General features: G+C 42.2%; 2 protein-coding genes and 1 pseudogene across 8 annotated transcripts in view; 2 read left to right on the top strand and 1 right to left on the bottom strand.

Annotated features, from left to right (window-relative positions):
• Positions 1-15,322, top strand: part of NSMCE1 (NSE1 component of SMC5/6 complex) — a 37,318-nt gene extending 21,996 nt beyond the window's left edge. For 4 of the 5 annotated variants that reach the window (XM_074964928.1, XM_074964927.1, XM_074964929.1 and 1 more), the window contains exons 3-8: positions 9,112-9,233; positions 10,546-10,623; positions 12,135-12,281; positions 13,442-13,558; positions 14,450-14,570; positions 15,039-15,319. In XM_074964928.1, the coding sequence (XP_074821029.1) occupies positions 9,112-9,233; positions 10,546-10,623; positions 12,135-12,281; positions 13,442-13,558; positions 14,450-14,570; positions 15,039-15,124 (671 nt within the window). In that variant the 3' untranslated portion in view covers positions 15,125-15,319. Of the gene's footprint in view, positions 1-9,111; positions 9,234-10,545; positions 10,624-12,134; positions 12,282-13,441; positions 13,559-14,449; positions 14,571-15,038 lie in introns of all 5 variants that reach the window. The other variant, XM_074964930.1, reaches the window with a different exon arrangement.
• Positions 6,928-7,064, top strand: LOC141995478 (U2 spliceosomal RNA; annotated as a pseudogene).
• The window catches only part of KDM8 (lysine demethylase 8), a 28,896-nt gene continuing 12,361 nt past the window's right edge, over positions 8,453-24,987 (bottom strand). Inside the window, exons 6-8 of one of the 3 annotated variants that reach the window (XM_074964924.1) lie at positions 22,249-22,398; positions 17,520-17,612; positions 8,453-8,633 (exon numbers count right to left, since the gene is read on the bottom strand). In XM_074964924.1, the coding sequence (XP_074821025.1) occupies positions 8,583-8,633; positions 17,520-17,612; positions 22,249-22,398 (294 nt within the window). In that variant the 3' untranslated portion in view covers positions 8,453-8,582. Of the gene's footprint in view, positions 8,634-12,517; positions 12,548-15,805; positions 17,425-17,519; positions 17,613-22,248; positions 22,399-24,987 lie in introns of those variants that run through there. The other 2 variants (XM_074964925.1, XM_074964923.1) reach the window with 2 other exon arrangements.

The raw sequence follows: 24,987 nt of genomic DNA on the forward strand, positions 1-24,987 counted from the left end.
AGTACCCCTTCCCATCATAGAGGTCCCCTTCGAGCGAATAGCCATGGATCTAGTGGGACCCCTGGAGAAGACAGCCCGGGGCCACCAATATATACTTGTCGTTCTGGATTATGCTACTCGCTACCCAGAAGCCATCCCCCTGTGGAACACGGCCTCTAAAACGATAGCTAAAGAGTTGGTGGAGATCTTTGCCCGAGTGGGGCTACCAAAGGAGATATTAACAGACCAAGGTACCCCATTTATGTCGAAGCTAATGAAGGAACTCTGTACGCTCCCCCATATACATAGACTGAAGTTCTCAGGGTATCATTCGCAGACCGATGTGCTGGTAGAAAGGTTTAACCGAACCCTCAAGGCAATGATAAGGAAAGTGGTAAGTCGAGACGGGAAGGATTGGGACACCCTACTACCCTACCTTATGTTTGCAATCCGGGAGGTACCTCAACTGGGTTTTCCCCCTTTGAATTATTATACGGACGCCACCCCCGTGGCATACTAGATATTGCAAAAGAAATCTGGGAAGAGGAACCCAATGAGGGGAGAAATATAATTGACCATGTGTTGCAGATGTGAGAATGGATAGCCCGGGTCACCCCTATTGTACGGGAACATTTGGAAAAGGCGCAGGAGGCCCAGCGAACCCACTACAATCTCCAGGCAAAAATCCAACAGTTCCAACCAGGGGATCAGGTGATGGTGTTGGTACCCACGGCAGAAAGCAAGCTTTTGGCCCAATGGCAGGGCCCTATGAGGTGGTTGAACCCGTGGGGGAAGTAACCTACAAGGTGTGGCAGCCAGGACGCCGGAAACAAGAACAAATTTATCACATTAACCTCTTAAAGCCTTGGCACCAACGAGAGGCATGTGTAGTGGCCCAAGAGACCCCAATCCAGGGAAATAATATGCAGGAGCAGATCAGGATATCCACTGATCTGACACCAAACCAGAAGAAGGAGGTAACTGAGATGATCAACCAATACCAGGACATGTTTTCAACCAAACCAGGCCGGACCACCAAAGCATATCACCACATTATCACAGACCCTGGGGCAAGGGTAACTTTAAGGCCCTATCGGGTCCCAGCAGCAAAAAGGGAGGAGATCAAGGCAGAGGTAAAAAGGAGGTTGGAGCTGGGAGTCATTGAAGAGTCCCACAGTCAGTGGTCAAGCCCAATTGTGTTGGTGCCCAAACCTGATGGCACCACTAGGTTTTGTAATGACTTTCGCCGGCTGAATGAGAGATCCAGATTCGATGCATACCCCATATCGATGAGTTAGTTGACTGCCTGGGCAATGCCCGATTTTTGACCACCCTTGATTTAACAAAGGGATACTGGCAGATTCCCCTTGCCAAAGATGCGAAAGAAAAGATGGCATTCTCTACACCAGAGGGTCTGTTTCAATATACTGTTCTTCCTTTTGGACTGCATGGGGCACCTGCCACCTTCCAGCGTCTTATGGACAAGCTTCTACGGCCCCATACCAGTTATGCAGTGGCATACCTGGATGATGTGATTATTCACACCCCCGACTGGGAAACCCACTTAGGAAAGATGGAAGCAGTTCTAGACACGCTAAGATGAGCTGGCCTCACACCCAACCCAGCCAAGTGTGCTATAGGGCTAGCCGAGGCTAAATACCTTGGCTACATTGTAGGAAGGGGCATGGTCAAGCCCCAACTAAACAAACTAGAGGCTATCCAAAATTGGCCCCAGCCGAATCGGAAAAAGCAAGTCCAGGCATTCCTGGGTGTGGTGGGGTACTACCGATGATTTATTCCCCATTTTGCTACCAGAGCAAGTCCCCTGACAGACCTGATAAAAGCCCGGGGTCCAGTCATGGTGAAGTGGACAGATGCCGCAGAGAAAGCATTCCTGGATCTACAGACAGCCCTCTGCAGTAATCCTGTGCTTATAGCCCCAGACTTCAACAAAGAATTCATTTTACAAACAGATGCATCTGAAGTAGGATTGGGAGCTGTCCTATTGCAGATGAAGTACACCCAATCCTCTACCTCAGCAGGAAACTCCTCCCGAGAGAGCAGAAGTATGCTGTGATTGAAAGAGAGTACCTAGCTGTGAAATGGGCCATGGAAACGCTACGTTATTACTTTCTGGGACGACGGTTTACCCTTGTGACTGATCATGCACCCCTCTAGTGGATGCAGCGAAATAAAGAGAAGAATTCAACATGACCAGATGGTTCCTGTTCCTACAACCTTTCCAATTCACCATACGACACCGGGCTGGAAGTCACCATGGCAATGCAGATGGCTTGTCACGAGTACACTGCCTGACGTCCCAAGTTGCCCAACCCTGTAGTGTTGAGCAGAGTGGGGGGATATGTGACAGGGTCGGGCCAGATGGCTACAGGAGAGTAATAGAAGGCAGATATATTAGCCCCAGGCTAAGTAGGTCCCTTTTCCCTGGGTAAGGTAACAGGGAAGGTTCCAGAACAATCAGGAACCTTCTGGAGACAGTTAAGACAGGCTGATTAGAATACCTGCAGCCAATCAAGAAGCTGCTAGAATCAATTAAGGCAGGCTAATCAGGGCACCTGGGTTTTAAAATGGAGCTCACATCAGTTTGTGGTGTGCGTGTGAGGAACTGGAAGCAAGAGGCACTAGGAGCTGAGGGTGAGACCATGGACTGTTAGAGGACTGAGGTGTACAAGTGTTATCAGACACCTGGAGGAAGGTCCTATGGTGCGGATAAAGAAGGTGTTGGGAGGAGGCCATGGGGAAGTAGCCCAGGGAGTTGTAGCTGTCGCACAGCTGTTACAGGAGGCACTCTAGACAGCTGCATTCCAACAGGGCCCTCGGCTGGAACCCGGAGTAGAGGGCGGGCCCGGGTTCCCCCCAAATCCTCCCAACTCCTGGTCAGACACAGGAGTCGTCGACCGGGACTGTGAATTCAGAAAAATGGCCAAGCTGAGGGCTGCCGTGAAGCTCCAAGGCGAGCAAATCTGCCAATAAGCGCAAGACCCACCAAGGTAGAGCAGGAACTTTGTCACAAATACTATTAGTATCCTCTTGGTCATGGACTGAATAATGAGGTTTACACACTTCTCCCTCCATCCCAGAATTGTTGACCCAGCAGACCTGCATATTCTTTGCTTTAAAGTATTTGAATTTGACATGTTCTCAGAATAAATTTGCAGTATTGGTACATACTGCTGACTCCCTCTTTATCTTTCTAAGATTTGGCCAGTCATGAGGATTTTCTCTGTTAGACTCATTAAGCTGTGAAGAAAACTGAAAGGTAGGAGGAGTCTTTACTTCTCCTTTTCTCCCCTTGCATTTGGGGAGGCAAATTCATGTTGCATTTCAAGCCACTGGCAAGTGCTAATAAGCAGCCATCCCGTGTAATGTTTGTTTTATTCATTATGAACAGTAACTGTGTAGACTGAGTTAGTTATGTTTGATATAAAAAAGGAGTTCAATAAAATACACATGTGAAGGGCCCTTGATAAGAGAGGAGAGAAGGGATTAGAGAAAATTGCTCCTTTTCCCTATTTGATGTTCAAAAGGAAATATCTTAGCTTAAAGAAAGACTAATGTAAATTACACTACAAGTGTTTTATCTAACCGGATATGGTGGCTAGGGCTCAGAAGGAATTACCCAAGAGCAGCAGTGTTACTCTACAGCTCAACATTTCTTAAGCGCCAGAAATTTTGTGCTTTTTTTGTGTTGAGATCTACAGTATAATTAAAGAAAGGAGGGTTGTCCTTTTCCCCCCACCCCCATTCCCCCGAGTCATGCTGGCATCCATCACTGGTTGACGGAGCCTCCTTCCTACAATTCCGAGCCGCTTGCATATCAGTGATACACTACTTTATAGGGACCATTTTATTCTCAAAGCAAACTTTATCTAGAGATTCCTGGAGTTTAAGGCCAGACAGATCATTGTGATGATCTATTTTGGTGTCCTACATACCACAGGCTACCCAGCGATTCTTGCTTTGAGCTGATGATTTGTGGTTGAACTAGAGAATATTATAGAAAGACATTTATCCAGTTTTGATTTAAAGTTCTACGTCACAGAGAATTTACCAGATCCCTCGGGAAGCTGTTCCAATTGTTAATTACCCACACTTAAAAAAAATCTGTCTTAGTTCCACTTTTAATGATGATTGAGTAGATGTATGTTCCCTCTTAGTCAATGCTGAACCATCAGTATAGCATGGTAGTACTTGGGTGGTGTTTTTAGGTTCATTGTAAGCCCAAAGTCTTGGTCACTTGTGATCAATAAGATGGCAGGGCATTTTTATAAGTGTGTTAACTCTGTTATTCTGGCCCGATTCCAACCTGAGTAATTCTGTTTTGCCTCCCTAAATTCATCCTGCAGTTGGATACCTTCTTCTTTTTCTAAACTGTTGTGTGGTGTTGCTGTGCCCTTTGCAAGCAACGTTTTGGATGAAATCTGCACTGCAGATATGTGTATAATGTGTTTGGGGGAACTGTATACATGTAGGATAACATTTATTACGAATAATGAAAAATAGGATACACATCCTAAGGATTAACAGCTAATGGTGAAGTCTAGTCAGAAGTCAAACACAGTTTAGATTGTAAGCTCTTTGAGGCAAGGACTATCTCTTAAGCACTGTACAAACACTCAATATCACCATGGGGGTGGAGTACGGGGTATGGGACCTGTTCTTGGTTGGTCCCTAGGCACCACCATAATGAACATGATACATTTAAAAAATAAAACAAAATCAAAGCCAAATACCCAGTCCTCCTCAAAAATTTCAACCAACCAAACAAAAACACAGACTTGTTCTGGTCTCTTTGCATGTGTGAATGCTGAACCTGAAAAACGCAGGAAAGCTAATGAAAAAGATGTTCTCAAGTATAACGCTGTGAATCAGTCAATATGGTAAATGCAGTTGCAACCTGTGAAATTTTAAATCTTCTTAATGTGAAGTGCACCTAACAATAATACTATTCCGTCAGACTTACAAGCAGCTTTCGTTTTTCTTGTAGGTGTTTTGGTTTTTTTACATGTAATAATTACATGATTTGGCAAGATTTCCAAGTGTGATGGGGCGCTTTTCATAGAAGTTTGTTTGTTTTTTTAAAGTTTGCATTTGAGGAATAATTAGATGAAGTGGAGAAGTTAAGCATTTCTTGGTGAAACTCACCTTTAGTTAGTCTGGTGTGAAATCAAAACTGAGCACCATGGATTTAAAATCCAAAGTAATCTTAGTCTCATTTTGATTTTTGTTTAATGCTAAACCCTAAAAAATTATGAATATTGAAGATTATGGTATAGATGTCACTTTTCTTAGTGTGGTTCTACTCTGAAAAGTGAATATTACATCGTTTCTCAGTAACTTTTGCATTAAATCCATTCTGAGTCAAAGTGGAAAGATGCAATGGGCTGTTTTTACATTGTCACTTTTCAGAGTAGAACTTCACTTTTCTCTCCTTTGTAACTGACAACTGCACAGCTGGAGATTAAGTACACAAAATAGTGTAATATACCATATGCTTAGATATCAAGTAAGACGTGTAAATAAAGGGCCTGTCATATTTCTTAAAGTCCTTACTAACATTGTTTATAATCTTTTGCCCTAAATAAGGGATCCGTAGGTTTGTATTTGCCCTTGTATGTATTCTGAAACTTACTAGGAAGCTATGGTTTCTCTGACCAATCCTATGTGGTAAAGACTCCCTTGTCTTTATCTCTGTCATTATTTTGCTATTACTTTCCTTGTCTAAAAGAGGAGATGAATATTCAGCCCAGTGTCTGAGTCAGAATGATCATTAACCAAAAGGCAAAGCAGCATTTGGTTTGCTTTATATTCACAGTCCCTAGGAGAGGCACAGAGACCTCCAGTACAGATCCAGTCCCTTGTTCCAGAGGCGACCTCCAGCTTGTGTTCTGGCCAAGGGTCTGTTGATCTGGTTTATTATTAAAATAAAATCAGATTGTTTACAATGTTCCATTTAGTTACTACTCTGCTGGTCTGTCAACTGCCTTTGAACTCAAATAATTCCTGCCAAAGCAAATGCTCCAATACGCTCCTATGCTTGTAGATAATGAGCTCTGCTTCTAATGCTGCCACGTTATTGTCCATGTGCATATCTACTGAGTGTTCCGGGCTGGGACTCATTTATTTACAAAGTGGATAAAGAACACTAGCTGGCTCTAGCATATGCTTCGTTTTCTACGCTATGAACAACTTCGCTTTATCCGTTAGCCAGGTCTTGGAACAGCATTTTCCTCCCTTTCTCCTCAGCTGAAAGCACAATAAATAGCTACATCTCTGATATGGCATTAGTTGAAACGGTGTTCTACACCTTAAAGAAAGAGACAATTTATCATTGTTTCAGAAAGATCATCCACAATAATTTTTGGTAAGCTGCAACTTTCTACCAAACTGATGTAGTTTAAAAAATATAGATATAAAAAACCCAACTGGGCTGGAAACTGGTTATAGTTTGACATCTTGGAATAAAAGGGTGTCTTGGCTTAGATACACATCTTGCACCAACCTGGATTGTGTGATGCCACAAGGCATCCTTTGATACCTCCAGAAGACTGCAGTTACCAGTATAAATAATGTATTTCCCAGAGCACCCATTATTTCTAGCTATTTTACAAAGAGAAAAGAGGGCATGATCCCTGCTCCAAGGATTTTGCAATCTACAGACAGACAAATGGTAGAGGAAAGTGTACAGCCTATAGAAGAGTGGTAAAAGTAGTGAGTAAATGGCCACATCTTGATAATATAAGACTAATCCTATCCAATTTTCCCCTCAGATCTGCCAGTGTAAGTCAGATAGTTTTCAATACAAAAATAATATATGATCAATTTCTGCCCATTCAGTTAGAATTGCTTTCTGTCCATAATGCACATTGCAATACAAGTCATGTAGCACAGAGGAAGGTTACGAGTTTTGCTACAGCTACTTCCAGTATCTTTGGCACACATGCAGATGTAATAAACTGTATATTAAATGGATTTTTGGAACAGGGAGCTGGAATAGTAGCTTGCTCCATCCACTCCATGCATCAAGCGGGTATTGCAGTGCTGCCGGGAATGGTGCACCTCCCATCTGGGAGAATATGCTGGTTAAAAGAAAGTGGGGGAAAAAAAACCTGTTGGGTTACTGTCTTGTTTTTAATGTTAACACATTTCTCGTTTATTTGGGGTTAGTTATTTGTATTTTGTTTTTAGTAGAGGCACTTGAGGGAGGGTGGGCTGCTTTTCTTAATTTTACTGTTGTTTTATAGGCCATTTAAGTGGCTCTTTTATTAGTCTATTCTATGTAGGTGCTCCCACTGCTCTCGTTAGTGTACCTTCCAAAAGTGTGTGGTTTGGATCAGTCTTTCATCTGTGTCCCCACAGGAGAGAATTTTTTCATCCCTTTCCCCTTGAGAAAATGTCCCTGTTTTAGCTTAGGGAGTAGTCTCTGTAAATGTTTTCCCCAAACTAGGAGTAGTTTATAGGAGCAGAAGAGGAGGAAGGTTTGAAATACTTTCCTCATGGATTGTATTTTCTAAATGGACAACCTACCCTAAATTCTCAATTGCTGAGGGGCAATCTTCACTCATTGCTATATTTGCTTTCCACAACCAACTCTCTGTATGATTTTTCATGAGTGTTGTACCTGAATACTTTGGATGCTAATATCTAAACTGTATTCTTAAATTTATTCACCTAAATTTGGGTTATTGCTGATTATGCACTATATGTATCTTATGGCCTATCCACAAATACAAAGTTTTGTTTTTAAAATTTAAGCACTATACCCAGATGTACAGACGCTCTTTTTTCTTAACCTGTGTACTATATAATTTTTTAATATTAGCTTTAATAAAAAAATTTAAACAATTTAAGTGTGGCACCCTTTATTTCTCCTACACCACCACCAATAGGTGTGCAAACTAATTTTACGGTTGTTAAAATTATCGAGCACAGCATTTGATTTCCCTCCATGGGAAGAGGATCTGCTAGTGCAAGCAGACTTTCATCTAAAATTCAAATGGTGTAGTTGTCGCCCAAAAGAATATTCCTCTAGTGACCACTCCTTCAGATCTCTCCTTAAGACTCACCTCTGCCATGATGCCACCTGACCTTGGTCAGGCAGATTAATAATGTGCAAACATGCTTATTTTACTCTTACCTTGTTCTTCGTTTGTCAATGTCATCCACCTTTGGAGTCCTGCTATAAACCTAGATTGTGAGCTCACTGGGGCAGGGACTGCCTTTGTAACACAGGTTTGTGCAGTACTTAGCACAATGGGTCTAGAGCCCTGGCTGAGGCCTCCAAGTGCTCCTGTAATACAGATAATATCTCTTGTAACTGAGACAGTCTAATGCCCTTTTAGTGACCACTCTTAATACTTCTGAGATATCTTACAAGAAATAACTTTATTGGTTAAAAAAGTTGTGAAATATTACTTAATGCTGCTTCTAAATATTTAGGGTGAAATCCTAGTCCCACTGAAGTCAATGGGAGTTCTGGCAGAATCTTTGCTTGGAGCTTGTGCTGTGCCTATGTGGGGAACAGGACTGGTTCACCTGCTTTCTTCCATGACCCAGTGATGTCTGTGATGTAATTTCTGCTGCTAAATTTCTTGCTTATAGGATGTGGCACCAAATGCTACAATGGCATGTCCCTGAAATCAGAATTTATTATCAATCCATGGTATGCAGGTAGCAAAGCTGTTTCTACATTGTGAAAAACAGAGCACGAAAAGAAACCAGGAAACCACAAAAACAGAATAGAGCACAGATATATTCGTTCATTATACACAAGATTTAATCCTATATGGTAACTTTTTATTCAATTTAAAAACTCCATTCAGCTGGAATGAATGGATAATGTTGTGGATCCCAAAGAGCCAAGCAACATAGGAGTCCGTGAGCATGGCTATTGAAGTCGCAAGGGCTGGACTCTTCTGAAATCTGGTGTTGCATTTGTAATCAGCAGTGATATGAAAGGAGCACAGGACAAGTACATGCCAGCTAAATGTAAAAGACAGGTTCAAAACTCTGTCTGGGAGTCACAAGCTTTGCTGCCCAGGACTGGGTTTCCAGTAGTGTGAGATTGGCTGTCTGACTAGCTAACCACCTTTTTTTTAAAAAAATTTCCAGTCTACTATGCTCATGATAAGCTGGATGACTTCATCAATGTCGTTAACATCCATCTGCAGCCTTTCTTTATGCAGATCCGGAAAGGAATGTCTGAAGATGATGGGAAAACATATTACGCATTGGTAAGTGTGTGATATGCTGCCACCTTGTGGATTTAATGTCTAACTACTAGTAATGCTAACCAATGTCACATTTCAAAGATGCAGCAGCGAGGAGAATCATCTCTATACTTAACATAAAATTAATCTTCATGCATAACATATCAATGAAAAGTGCACATTCCTCCTAATACTTTTAGACTGGTAAGCTCATTCGGGCAGGGACTGTATTTTAGCCAGTGCTTAACAAATACAGCTACTATTTCTCTCTGTGCTCCAAATCCTTGAGTTTGAGGTATCAGTAGAAGTGCTGAAACAAAGGGTTATAATAGCAATGTTATTCAGAGCAAATACACAGAACCTTATGAGGATGTGTCTGCCAGCACGCTTCTCACACTAAGTGATGTTTTGTTTTGGCTGGGCTCCTTCAGTCTTATGCTGACAGCTGCTATAGAATCTACACGTAGAACAGGGAAGTGTGAGGATAAACGGTTAACATGATAGACACGAAGGAACAGAACATGGCGGCAAGGACTGTAGTCGTGTTTGATTTATTTATCATAAATATTAAGAGGTGGTGCTGCGATAAGATTTTTTTTTTTAAAAGAACCTTTTTTCCTCGCTATATGTAACGTCAGCTGGAAAGCTCTCAAACCTCCCCAACATGGGTTTTTTGCACCTGCTAATCAAAAATTCATCCAGTAGAATAGATCTGCTAGGAAATGATTTACAAATAATTTCTGGATTGTAAATGTCAGCGAGAGAGAGAGCATTGTCTGGCGATTGCACAGGTCTGGGAATCGTGCTCTGTGCAACCTTGACCAACGCCTTTAGCTCCTGGTTCCTGTTTTCCCATGTGTAAAATAGGGCTACTAATACATCATGGTAAAAGGTGCAAGAGCAATACAAAGTATTGTTGTTTTTCATAATCAAGTAGTGCTGCCTGTTAACCATAGTAAATTACTATTTGCTATTAGGTATTTTCATGATTTTTTTGAATGTTGTTCTATTGTATCCCTTTCATCTCAACTTACCTCAGAATCTAAACATTTATCTGAAGTACTGGCTTAGTATAAGTGAAAAATTCAGTCTCTTCTTAGTCTCCATTTGTGCACAATGTGGAGTGTTTGCCCAGGAGAGGTCCAGGGCTGGAATACGGGGGTCCTGCAAGGGCAGGATTGAGGTGTTTTTGTTAATAAAAGGTTTTATCTCAAGAGAGAATGCTCCCCTTCATGCTGTTGCAACAAGTGACCTTTATGTTAATTTAAAATAATACATGCTTTGTTCTGGCTGGAAGTACAAAGGTAGTTTGAGTTCAATAATTGTTATTTTATAGGTGAATCTGGCAGAAACTGAAATAACTAAGATGGCATCTGACTATACAGAAAATGAGTTAGAATTGTTCAGAAAAACTGTAAGTACTGTAAATCAGCTCATTACTCAGCAAATCAGACTGTTGGGGGAATGGTCTCCTCTTTAAAATAAACGGAATAGTCTGTGAAATCTGCTTGAAGAGTAAGATACCATATTGCTTTAGTTTATAATTGTTAGTTGTAACACAAATCAATTGAAAAAATAGAAGTGTGGCATAAATCTATTCCCTCTTGGGGATAAATTTAGTGTTAAATCGAAATCAATGAGAAAGCGCTTCTCAGAGCAAGACTTGGCAGACCTGCTTTTAGTTTCATAATCATCTTTCTGCAGCAGCACTGTCCCAGAATTCCCAGCAATGACTGGGTAATTCTGTCTGGGAATAGAAGGTTTCAGGACCCCTTTAATCTACAGTAGATTTTGACAATAATAACCTAGTACTAGGATTTGAAGATTGCTATGAAGTGGATTGTATATTGTTGGTTTAGTCAATGAATCGTATGCATTGATAGCCATGGACAATGCCGCCTAACAAGACAGGCAGACCGCTCTTGAAGAGTTTTCAAAGGTCCAGACTCCCCCATTGGGTCCATATGCAATGTCCTGCTTCATGTGAACCAATGGTGTCATCACTAGCATTTCCCGTGATAAGAATTCAGTATCTTGCTTTTTGTTGGTTTCTTGTTATAATGTTGTTTGGTTCTGTTCATAAAGAGTATAGTGAATTTCTGTGACTGCTTGGAGACTGTATATGTTTTGGGCCTACCGGTGCAAGAAATACATCTGCCCTTTATGGACAGCAAGGGTGATGTGTCGCTTACCTGGAAGAAAATCCTCGCTTGCCTCAATATGAAGTTTGTCCAAAAGTCTCATCTACCCTTACAGCTTTCAGAAATATTCCCGTTGCTGGTCTGAGACTGGTGCAGCTTCACTGATGACATCAACAGTGTAGACCAGTGTATAGGTTACCACCACTCTCATCTAGAGCTGCACTGATCAGAGACACACTGTGCTGAAAGTGCATGTGTCCTGCCTTCACTAGTGCTCCAAGATTTGTTGCCATCACAGATTTTGCACTGAAGCTAAACCAAAGATGATAGAATTTTTGAAAACTGGCAGTACCAATTCAGCCTAAGAATGTCAAGTACATTTACTTGTGCACATGAATCCAGTTGGAACAGATGCCTTCCTGATGGATAAAGATCTTTCATCAAGGAAGCATGGATCTCAGGCCAAGTCAAGACACAGATTCCTCCCTGGTGTGGAGGATGCATCATATATTCAGCATCATTGCAGTGTATTAAAGGGGCTTCAACATTGCTTCCTGCAAGCTCCCATCTTGCAGTTTCAGTTGTGGAATTATCTCCCCTGTGGCAGGTTAACACTGCCAACAGCCTCTTAATTGGTTTAATTTCCTGAAATATTTGAATTATATGTTGCATTTTATAGTATATTTAAACTAGGTGCTGAAAAAAACCTCCACATTGCCATTAACCCAGAACTCGGGCTAGCCAATTGTATATTTTTTCTCATCAGATATTTTTCTTTCTGCAGATGGATGCGATCATCGTATCAGAAAATGGCTTTGCATCTTCCACAAATATTTTAAACCTGGCTGACCAACTTAAAATAAAGAAAATGAAGAAAAAGGAAGCAGAGCAAGTGCTGCAAAATTTGGTGCAGGATAAGTGGCTCTCTGAAGTAATTGCTTTATCTTGTAGAGAGAGTGGGCATTTTAGTAGCTTTGACTGTTCTTTCATATTGCTTTGACAGCCAAAAGTGCAGCTCTGCTCTAAAGAGTGACTGTAAAAATGGTATTGGGTGAGCCAATTTTTGTCTCAATGATGCCATATAAAATATGCTAAGTTTACAAGTCTTTGCATCTGGCTGTGCTGTAAGCTTACCCTAGGAGTTGACTCAGATAGAGCTCTTTTCTTCTCGGGTATCATCACTTAGTAGCAAAGGTTCTGCAAGCCAAACAGTATGGTTACATTTAGGATCTCATGCCAGGCAGTAAGGTTGCACAGGTGTAACTGAGAAACATGCTGAAACACTCCCGTAGTTTCCATGCATGGGACACTCTGAACACTGCAGCTCTCCTTTAAATACTGAATTAGGGACGTGGTTGTGCCACTGCTGGGGTTAGCCCCCCCAGAGAAGAGCTGGAGTGACAGCCCCACCCCGTGAGTTGGCAAGCAGAGGTGACCATGTCCATATGTGGTGCAGTTGCTGTGCTCACCCTCTGCTCTTGAAGGTGTTTCATCTTGAATCTCTACACCGTTCTCTGCTACGGGCTCCCTTGAGCTGGGGGAGACTTTCAGAAATGTAAAGGACAGGTAGGTGCCCAATTCCTACTGAAAGTCAGGAGGAAACTCCCCTTTGTGCCTTTGAAAATCTTTCCCTTTATTACATGTGTTAAGAAAGGGTGCCAGATTTTCTTCCATGATATTTCTCAATAATCTAGGTATCTTAGAGCTGTGCCAAAGAGAAGTCCAGTTGCAAAGGTTGTTACATGTTGTTACATGGAACCCTACATTCTGTTTAGAATAATCTCTTTAACCTCTGTGGTCTTTGATGGAGGATGGGTGAATGCTTGCAGGGACCTGTGGCTTCCATGGTATGCATATTTATTAAAGACAAGGGAGTTTTTTTCCTGCTGTTTTATGCTAATTAGGTGCAGTGCTTTGAGTGGAATTTGAATATTGTCTTTGTATTAGTCAGTGATGGGTCTCTGCTGGATGCTGAAAAGAAATGAACATCAAGCTTCGCTTTTGCTAAATGTTAGAGTGAGCTCAGAAAAAGGTCAAGAGTGAATTGTAAGAAACAATATTATAGTCTCACAGTTGGTGTTATTCCCTTAGCGAGATGGGGAGTACACCTTGCACACTCGCTGCATAATGGAGATGGAGCAATACATCCTCAGCAACTACCAAGACTTGGTGAGGAAATGTAACATCTGTCACAGCCTCGCCATTCAGGTAACATATTGGGCTGGGCTTCCTCAGTAGGTGTCTGCTGTTGAGAAACATTCCTGCATGATGGTAGCTAAAGCATGTGATATTTTTCTTTCTGAGCATTTGTTCCCTGTTCAAACTGCTGTTGTAACCTGCCAGTGGAGTCCACAGTACACAAAATACCTATTCTGTTGCTGCCACTGGAAAAACACTATATGAAGTTGGAGAAAGTGAACTTAGCCAGTGAGAAACCTGCATTCATCATGTTGGCTCCTGTCCCAGTCAGCTGAACTGGGGGTGAATTTTTCCCATTTTTACATGTGCATGACGGTTGTTAGCTATTCTAAGCCACTGGACTCAACACATGGTGATTTCCCTGTCTGGCACGTGCATGCATCTTCACTCTGGCTTGCGTCAAGAGCTCTAGAATAAGCCCACAAACTGCACTGAGGAGCTGGGCAGTGGCACCCCCACAAGCACCCAATCTTGTTCCCCTGATAAGTGGCTGGGACCTGAGCTCCTCTTCTCAGCTGCCAATCCCCCGTTACTCATTCGGTGCCTCCTGCAGCCACTTCTCCTCTCCAAGTCTTTCTCAACAGGCATGCTGTTCTGACACTCCTTTTCCCACCCACCTGTCCCAACACCCTTTGGCTCCCAAGCCTTCTTGCTACGAGTCTTTCCATGACCCCAACAAATGCCCGTTTCCCAGCTCCCAAGTAGTATTTCCCTGTAACCCATGCCAGCCTCTGTTTACAAGGATCCTCCAGCTGGAAATGAAGTAAAATTCTCTGCAGTTAGTGCTCTTAGTTTGGGTGAGTAAGGCAGACTATGGCTCTTTCCAAAGATGACATGCTTTGTAGCACTGAGAGGGAGACCAGAAATGCTTTCTATTAACAGTAAGATTTCTCATTTCAGAGTCAAGTATGTGAAACCTGTGGAATTGGAATGCACTTGCCTTGTGCTGGAAAATATTTCAAAGCTCAGATGGAACCACACTGTCCCCACTGTAATGAGTTTTGGCCACATGAGATTCCAGGTAGCAAGCAACCCATTTTAGAACTCTCGTCTAATAATACCTGGGCATGGACGGAGATATTTAATGGTGATACTTAAGTTACTGTAGTCATGATGAGATGACAGTGGATTGAACTTTCTTACTTACTGGAAACTTCAAGTATTTCAGCTGGTGGATCTTGCTTTGGTAATTTTGTGCACCTATAACTGTCAGGGTTGTGCCTTTATTCCTGGAGTCCTAGACCCTCTACTACCAGCAGTATGTTGAGTGAAAAAAAATCTGGAAATATTCAGTTTGTTGAAGCAGAAGCTTCTCGGAATACCTCAATTTAACTAATGAAATGTTCCATTTCTAACGGAAGTCACAAGCAAATAGGAGTTTACACATTTTTAGCCATTTAGAGAGAATTTGGAGCTCATGAAAGTGTATTGTCAGGGTAACAACACAAACCACTATTTTGTTCACTAACATTGCATTTTTTCTTCACAGAGATAAATCGGCCAGATTCCCAGTTGCCTTCAGGTGCCCCGAGGGAGAGGAGAGGAACCTCCTCATCAGGAACAAGGCGGCGTTAGAAAGACCAGCTTCGGTTAGAGCGGCTATTTTCTTTCACTGTTTTACAGATGAGCCCAATTGCAGTTTACTTCAGCGTTAGTGTAAAATGTGTCATTCTGAAAGTAGGAATGCCTAGGGAACAAAGTCAACTTTCTTTTTATGGTTTGTTTATACTCTGCTAAAACCTTGCTAGAAGTTTGAAAATAAAACTGTTCTGACCTTGGCCTCCCTGCTCAGTTCCTGCACTGTTAAGGTCAGCATAGCTGTAGTGGAGGCTGTCATGGTATGTGTACATAGCTACCATTATTGCCAAAGGGGGGTGGGGCACTATTCCTGTGTAGGAATGGGAGATTTGACTGCTGCTGCCTCAGTTGTGTAAGCTGATCCACATAGACCTTTACACCGTGCCCAGTGCTGTTAAATTAAAGGGGGCCCAGGTGCAGCGGTCCATCTGCACAGGTCTGAACGTGCAACTGGGACAGGAAAGCTCAGTGCAGGGGAGTTTGTCCAAATCCTCCAAAAATAGAACTTTTTTTAAAAGACACAAGACCTATTTAGACTTCCATTTTAAAACTGTTATAAAATCTGTAAAATCAATGAGGTTTGTCAACCATTCTGTCATCCTGGTTGAATTCAGTGAAGGTGCCACTAACAGGGTTCAGTATTAACACCTCATCCCCACCTAGTTCCAGCCCTCCTCTGAAAGGATGTTTTTAAACATAGTCTGAGTATTCACATACACATTCATTCTTTATTTCTCCAAATCTGACAAAGAGGTGGCACCAGAAGCACATCTCAGGGTTTCCCAAGGTTTAAGAGCATCTATTAAGCCTCCTTTTAATACCACGATTTCATAGTAATTGTTGGTTAGAATAAATGATGCTAAGTTAGCACTTCTGCACCTTCATTTCTTGGATCTCAAAGTCCCTGCAGTCTCACAGCTTTGCAGGCACAGAAGCAGGTGCGTAGTCTTTTCAGCCCAGAATGCTAGAGAGTAGAAGTTGAGCATCTCTTTCACAGTTCCTTCTGTTATAATTGTTTTTTACATAATACCCCAGAAAATGGTTTAGTGTGGGAAAGGGGAGCCTAATGGGAATGAGCACCAGATGAAGGAATAGTCTCCAAACACCACATGCTGATTCCTTCACTGGCTCACTACACCAGAGCTCATATTGAAGCTTCATTCTAAGCAAACACACACTTGGGGTTTGCATAACAGTGAGAGAACTCTGCATTTGCAATGATTAGTAATATCAGAGCTTTAATCAAGAAAATGAAATCTTCATTTCATATTTCCCCTGTGAGTAAATGGGCTTTTTGTTAGATCAGCAGATGAGAAGTCACTGCAGTGCCCATGTTTTGTATATTAATGTATTTCTCCAGCAGCTATTTTTAAAAATCATTTTAGAATTGTCTGTTTCCTTACAATGGCTTGGAAGGGAGAGAAGTACCAGACACTGCCAGCTGCAACAGCAAGGATGGTAATGAATTAATTGCTGGGGAGAATGAAAGGAATACAGTCCATCTCCCTGCAAAGGGCACAACACAAGTACTACAGCTGAGCTCTATAACTGAATTATATAATCCAGTGTATTGCACTTCCACCCCTCATTAGCAATAGACTTTACTGCTGGCTTGGCTCCTTTTCATTATCTGAGATTTTGTATAAATGTTATCCACCATAATGGGAGTCACGGCTATGCAACTATTATTAAATTCAGATGGATTGTAAACTTACAATGGGTCACATGCTCCCTTCAGCTCCACTTTGACAATCACACCATTTGGGGCCCAGTGTCTTGATGATGCCCATATATAGTCTTGTTTTGGGTATGTATACTTGAGCTGATAATTTGACAGATGTTCTTTATTAGGAATTTGTATTGGAAACATTCACAAAACAGTGAATGCTGCTGCAGCTACCTCATTTCTGATTCTTTGTTTAGATTTCTTGCTATGTCAGGAAGCAGAAAGAACTGGATTTCTTAACCCAGCTCTGCACTTTAAGCAAAAGATAATGAACATCCTCAGGTTAAGAAAAACTTTCCTCTGTTGAAGGTCTGAAAATTCTTTTCCTAATCAAGAGTACAGCATGCTGCATTTTTTATATTACCTTAAATTGCAAAACAGAGATTTATCCACACCAAATAATGGTTTATGACCACCAGAAACTGACAGAGAAGCTGACATCGAGAGATCGTACATAATGCCAGTATTTAACTGGAATAAACAGAACCTGTCCTGGTGTCAGAATACAAGCTTGAAATGCAGCCCGTTCAAACTTGGGGAACTTAACTAAATCAGGATCCTCCACATCCACCTATAAATCAAACACACAATTTGTTTTCAGATCCAAAGATGGTTTGGTTACTTAAAATTAAATGATCAATTTTTAGATTTTAGGCAGTTATTTACCTGGCTGGTGTTGTGAAGAATTTGGGTTTCATGTGGATATAGATTTTCTGATTCCTGTGGAGAGTACAGACGGATGTATTTTCTTCCAATTACCTGCAGGTGGAAGGATATAAATTTTCCATCTGTCATTAATCTGCACATTACCTGCTGAAATAGGGTTTGACTTCAGTTAATTAGTGATCAGTCTAATGCTCTATCCCTCTGTATCATGATAAGCACTTAACCGTAGACTACAACAGATTGCCAGATCCTGGGCAAAACAGGTAAAGTCATGATTTTTGCTACTGAGGAACAGGTACTCTATAATGAAGAATGAAATCAGATCAGATTGGGTTGTAACCTATGTACCTGGCTTCATAGAACAGGAAAGATGCTTTTAAGGAAGGGAAGGCAGCTCTTCCTCTTGAAATTCATTTTTAATTACATGGCACCCAGTCTCCAAAGTGCTGTTGGGACTAAACATAACTAGAAGGAAACAATGTTGAAAGGATGGTGAATAAAAAAAAGTATTGAGTTAGCTGTGCCTGCTGAGCTGAGCCATGCTACACGCAAGAGGGTAAAGGTGATATTTCCAGGTAGCCGCCAGCTGATACTGAGCTTGCTCATACTCTACAAGGTCTAATTTTTCCATCACCATTAAATTTGTTCTCTACATGGTGATGTGTAATTGGGAGAGTAGAATTAGAAAGGCAGCTGGACTGATTGACCTGCACTTCTCTGAATTGCAGGCAGGTGATGCTAAAAATTAATTGGCAGACTAATTAAAGTTGCTAGGCTATGAAACTTCACAAGCGCTTGTGCTCTCTGTTAGCAATAGAATAATGCCTCCATCACTGGTGATCCCTCGATTTAAGGATGAACTCTACCACAGATTTATATATGGGTCCTGAGATCACGCAGGAGTCTGATCCAGATACCACAGATCCGCCTGCAGTAGGTACAGATATTTTCTGGTGGATCAGCTGCCTGCTGGAAAAAAGGTTCTTTCTTTTTAATTCCTTCTCTTTCCTCTTCTCAGCTTTGAGGGCAAGGCACTTCTCCTTGATGTGGAGCCACTGAGGTTGGTTGGTGGCTTGTTCCTCCCAGCTTGTAATGTCCACATAAGTTTTCTTTGTAGCGGTTTCCTTCACCATCACAGGATCTCTGACCATGGGTGAGCTGAGAGTAGAGGGTTTGTTTTGGGAGGCGAGAGTCTAGCATCCACACACAATGTCCAGCCCAGAGAAGTTGAAGCATGAGGATCATTGCTTCAATGCTGCTAACATTGACTTCAGTGAGGATGCTGGCATTAGTGCAGCGATCTTCCCCTTGATGTGAAGGATCTTCCTGAGGCACTGCTGGTGGTACCACTCCAGACTCTTGAGGTGCTGTCGATAGGACACCCAGGTTTCGCATCCATAAAGGAGTATAGGAATAACAATTGTCTTATAGACCTGGATCTTGGTGTCCTTCCGTAGGTAATGGTCCATGAAAACATGTTGGAGCCCTTTCCCAAAGGAAGCAGTTGTGACCCGGATCCTGTGCTGGATCTCACGATTGATTTTTGCATTTTGAGAGAGTTCGCTACCAAGGTAGCAGAAGTGCTCGACTGTCTCCAAAGTCTGTCCCTCAATGGTGATTTGTGGTGGGTCATGTAAAAAGCTGCCCATCCATTCTGTATTGAATGTCAACTCCATTCGGGAGACTGTCTTTAATGAGGACCAAAGTGACTGCTAAATAGATAGAGAACACGGTTAGGGCAATAACACATCCTTGCATACCAGACAAAAGGGTCTGGCTCCAGGCCATTATAGAGAATGGTGGTAGTCATCTGATCTGGAAGAAGTCTTAGGACCATAAAAATGTTTGGGATGGCAGCCAAATCTGGCCAGCACCTTACAAAGGCGCTGTCACTGACAGAGCTGAAGGCCTTTGTCAAACTGATGAAGGCCATGTACAGGTCCTGATTTTGCTTCTGAGACTTTTCCTGGATTTGGCAGGCAACGAAGATCATGTTGGTTGTCTTGCGGGATGGTCTGAAACCACACTGAGATTCTGGCAATATTTCCTCAGCAAAGGGAAGTAATTGGTTTAAGAGGATATGGGCGAGAATTTCCCCTGCTGTAGATAGCAAGGCAATGCCTCGATAATTTTTACCCTCCAACTTATCTCCTTTCTTAAAGATTGTAACAATGTTGGCATTTCTCAAGTCTTCCAGAACCTTCTCAGTATACCAGATTTGAATAAAAAGTTTGTGGACCTTCTTTACCAGTACTTCATCTCCAAACTTGTAGACTTCAGCTGGTATGTCATCTGGTCCTGTTGCCTTGTTGCTCTTGGTTTGTATGTGGACTCATGTTACTTCTTCAAGGACGGGGGGGGTGGGATCGGCAAGAGATTCTCTTTCATGTCGTTGAGGTATGGATTCATAGTGGCATCAAACAGTTGATTCATGATTCAGGAGTGATTCAAAATGCTCCTTCCATCTGGCTTTGATGGCTTAGCTGTTTTTAAAATACATTGACCCATCTTGGGCTCAGAGTGGTGTAGGAGTATGGGAGCATGGACTGTAAATGGCCCTTACTGCCTGAAAAGTCTCCTCATGTCATGTTTATGAGCGCAAAGCTCAATCTTCTTGGCTTTTTCTCACCACCACTTGTTTTTGATGTGATGGATTTTTCCTTTGGGCTTCATCCTGGAGTTGCTCGTATGACTCTTTCTTCTCTTGATGTGATATGTCGTTTTGCCATATGCAATGAGCTTTTATTTTCTGGTTGAGCAGGCCCTGAATTTCAGCATCATTCTCATCAAACCAATCTTGGTGATGGCAGGTGACATAGTCAATGGACTCAGCACATGTCGAGAGAATGGCAGCCTTTAATCACTTCCAGAAATTTTCATCATCATCAACTGTAGGTATGATGTCAAACCTTTCTTGGAGTTTCTCCTGAGTCACTATATCTTGAAGAGACTTGACATTGAATTTCTTTCATATTGATTTTGCTTGCTTACGATGCCTTGAGGCGATCTGGAAATTCGTGATGGATCTAACAAGGTGATGGTCTGTCCAACAGTTATTGGTTCCACGCATGGCCCTTGTGATGCGGACACCCTTCCGATCTCAAGTTCCAATGGCATCCTCCTCTTGAGCAAATGCATAGAGCATGGCCTGGTCATCACGAATACCAGCTTTAGACAAAGTGAGAAACCCTGGCTCCAGGCACTGGCACCTTCTTGACTATGTTATTGCCTCCATATATCACCATGGACAGACTGGTCAGAGTTGTTGATACCATGATTCAGGATTTCCCAAAGGATCAGAAGTGATTAAATGAGTGGGGGTCAGGTCTTCCTCAGTTACTGTATCTGTCACACTGAAACAACAGGAAGAGTCTGGCATTCTGACTGATCAAGAGCTGACACAACACTCCTTGGGCCTGGAAAGCACCACCAATCTGCAGCGCCATTCCAAACCACTCATAGCCAGGCCTTAGGTAACCCTAGGAAAAGAGAAGCAGCTGAACTAAAATGGGCTGTGAGATCCCCTGCTGCCCACAATACTCCACTCCCCATTCACTGACTGAGAATCTCCTCTTCTCAAGGCACAAGTGTCACAAGGCATCCAGATTTTCCCTAATAACACTACCCTATGCAAGGCCTTTCCTCCAGAAAGATCCCAGCATGCTTTAGAAACTGTATACGTTAGGGAATTCTTCCTAGCAAAATGCAGTCACAGTCACCTCTGGGTGGAGCATGGCAGCTGTGTAACTGCACGGCAATTCTAAATAGCCATTCTTAGAAAAGTAAGCGATAAAGAATACAATCTCTAATTGAAATGTAGTGTACTTAGGTAAATAGGGCTAACACCCCTTCTTATTAACAAGCACAAATAGCCAGGGCCTCAGTTATACGGCTCAGCTGAAAGCAATGTGAAAGAATGGAATAGCTGTATTTGTCTTCGTGCATTGACTGAGGTGTCTGTTAAGAGTCTGAAGGAGAGAAAAGAGCAACGCAGGGCTCCAGCCTGTAAACAAACTCACAGTTGAACATCTTAAATTGTAAACTCTAGGCAGGCAATCTTCATATGTTTGTGCCATGCTAGTACAAAGTAGCCTCAATCCTGATCGGAGCCTCTGGGTGCTTCTGTAATGTAAACGTTAATAAACCTACCAGCAATAGTCTTTCATTTATCTGAGAACAGCACTAATTTGGCTAGGGTGAGAACACAGTTTAAACTCTGAATTTTCATGGAAGTACAAAAAGCTATTTCATAAGATAATCAGGGCTGATGGTGTTGTTTGCCCTTGTGCTATATATTCACCCAAAACTCTGCTGCACCCTAGAGAGGAGAAGGAAGGCTTTATGGATAATGCCCCATGCAGGGAATCTGGAGAAATGGGTTCTTCCCAACTCTGCCATGGACTGCAGATGTGACCGTGGGAAACTCACATCTCCTTTCTGTGCCTGGGTTCCTCACATGTAAAATGGAGCTAAATAATACTTCCCCACCTCACTGGGCATTGACAGCATAAATCTGTTAACGTCTGTCAGATGCTGAGATGTGCACATCAGGTGACATAATAAACTACTGAGGTGATGAGCACATCAGAGACATGATAAACTATTCACACATGCCACTCTTATCAATCGAGCCTTCAGCTACCCTCATCTCTAGTACTTATGTACGTTCTAGCTGTATTGTTAAAGTTACACTTGGGTTATACAATCATTAAAAAAACAGAGTACAGACCTGGACTAATAAATTTTGCTGTGGATCTTGATGAAGAGGTGAGATGGTTCCCTCTGGGCCAAACCAAGCATTAATGGTGATGTCATCTTCTTCCCCTTCCCCCAGGCTGCAGTAATCAGGGATGCAAATATCCTGCTTCAGTTCTGGGATCTACTCCCAGTAACCAACAACAATGCAGAAATGAAATTAATTTCACCAAATGAAATTAACAGGCAGCAGGTTTAAAACAAACAAAAGGAAGTATTTCTTCACACAACGCACAGCCAACCTGTGGAACTCTTTGCCAGAGGATGCTGTGAAGGCCAAGACTATAACAGGGTTCAAAAAAGAACTAAGTAAATCCATCAACAGCTATTAGCCAAGATGGGGCAGGGATGGTGTCCCTAGCCTCTGTTTAGGCCAGGAGCTGGTACTGGACGGCAGTGGATGGATCACTTGATGATTGCCAATTCTATTAATTCCCTCTGGGGCACCTGGCATTGTGAAGACAGGATACTGGCTAGATGGACCTTAGGTCTGACCCAGGGTGGCCCTTCTTAGGTTCTTATGTAAAAGTACACAATGAAAGCGTGCATGGGCTGACACGCAGAGCAGTGTAAATATGGACAGCATGTCCAGAATAGAAGACCAGGCCTCTCAAGGTGCGGACAATGGCACTCAGATCAATACAATGGAGAGAAGTGAGACAGCCCATGTAAATCATATTTCCAAAATTATAAACCAGCTGGTTAAATAAACCACAAAGGTTGGGTTGTTCAACAGAGTCATCAGAAGAGTAGGGCCACGATCTGTAGGAAATGTCCCCAAACTACTGTACTGTAAAGCTAAAATCTATGGGAATTTTTTTAATTCTGCAGAGAAATTTTCTTCTTTAGCAGTTAAACTCAAAACACAGTAAGAAACACTAATGAAAATATTGTTTTATTTGTGAATTGACTATGCTAATAGCATGCTGATCAAGTTCTTTATTAAAATCTTTTGCATCTTAATAGAACTCTGAAATAAAATTAACATATTTAATCTACTCTTTTCAGTTATAATTAAATAGCAACAATAAAAAAAATCCTTTTTCCTTCTTCCCCTGTTCCCACCTCCTCCCTCTGGCATAATTGTTAGAAGTGTCTTTACTCATGGGCTGAGACCTGCTCACTAGTTATTTGAATAGTGATAGCATGCAAAGGCTGCACTCAGGATCAAGATACCATGCTGCTTGGCACTGTACAGACACAGACAGTGTTCCTGACCAGAGAGCTTACAATGTAAGTGGAGACATGACAAGATGAAGGAAGCCAAAATAGAGGAGGTAGAGGAAACGGTGGAATGAGAATTACAAGAATGAGTCAGAATAGTGGTAATGCATGTGGCTTGGCAGAGGAGCAGATTGCTCTTGACCTATGAAATTAATCCCTTCTCCCCATCCTTCAGTCTGACCCTTACGTCACCCCAGCATAAACCCCTCACCAGACAAATCTCCCTTCTAGCTAACTGGAAGGAAGGTTCAGAAGTAACTGCACAAGTGGAGAGAAGAACAGTTTACTTTCTGAAGATGGGTAGAGTACGGACAGGAGCCCCTAGAAGTGGGGCCACAGTCGCTGGAGTTTCAGAAGCGGATTCAGCTGTCCCGCAGTGGTGACAATGATCACGGACATGTGATCAGCAACAGAAAGTGATCCCTGACTTACTTTAAATCAATACACAATCTAGAGTCATTCCAACCCTCTTGTCTAGTCTCGCCAAGAGCAGAGAAAGATCATTGTAAAGGAGACTGTAGCACAGGGGGGTCGCTAGGTGACACTACTGCAGACGGCTACCCGTGCTGTGTATCTGAATGCACAGGGAGGAGATGATGAAATGAAGCCTTTTGCCTACTGTGCTGTGGCTGAACCGACTGCTTGCAGACTGTTCCCTGCCCAAATTTCCGATAGGTTTATTTCCTGGGGGCAGAACTGCTGCTCCAGTTACATCCGCACACACACAAGCGACATGACATGGTCACAAAGCATTACAAAGACTGGATTTTCTCACTACTGCAAAGGTACCAGCATGCTAAACAGGATGGATCCAGGGTAGAGTTACAGACCCTCCCTATCCCTTCAAGTTACGGTGTAGGTGGGAAATCGTAAAACATTATGGAGGAGAATACAGAGTCTCCTTCCAACTAACAGTGTCCAGGCTGCAACTGAGATTCTCAGTATGACCCATGTGCTGGCGGAAAGCTGACAGGTGCAGAGGACCACATGGTTTGGACAGAGACCTTCCTTAGTGGAGGATTTATTAAAGAGGATACTCTATATCCTAATAAAGAGGATGGGATAGAAGTTGATAAAAAGTACAGTTAGATCTGAAGAAAACCAGTCAAAGGACAAAGAGTCCCATTCAATTACATTACACAAAGGCAAACAACTAAATATCGAAACGTTTTATAAATACTCGTAAATAAATGCTACAAGTCTAAGTATCAAGACGTGTGAACTTGAGTGCCTGGTTTAAATGAGGATATTGATGTAACAGGCATCACAGAAACTTGGTGCAACGATGACAATCAATGGGACACAATATACAGAAATGACAGAATAGGTTGCACTGGTGTGGGTGGTGGCACTATATGTGAAAGAAAGTAGAGTCAAATATACTAAAAAATCTTAAATGAATCAAACTGTACCACATAATCTCTAGGGGTAGAAATTCCACGCTTGAATAGTAAGAGTATAGCAGTAGGAATATACTACTGACCACCTG

The sequence above is a fragment of the Natator depressus genome, chromosome 10 (assembly GCF_965152275.1).
Source record: "Natator depressus isolate rNatDep1 chromosome 10, rNatDep2.hap1, whole genome shotgun sequence".
In the NCBI taxonomy this organism is placed as follows: Eukaryota; Metazoa; Chordata; order Testudines; family Cheloniidae; genus Natator; species Natator depressus.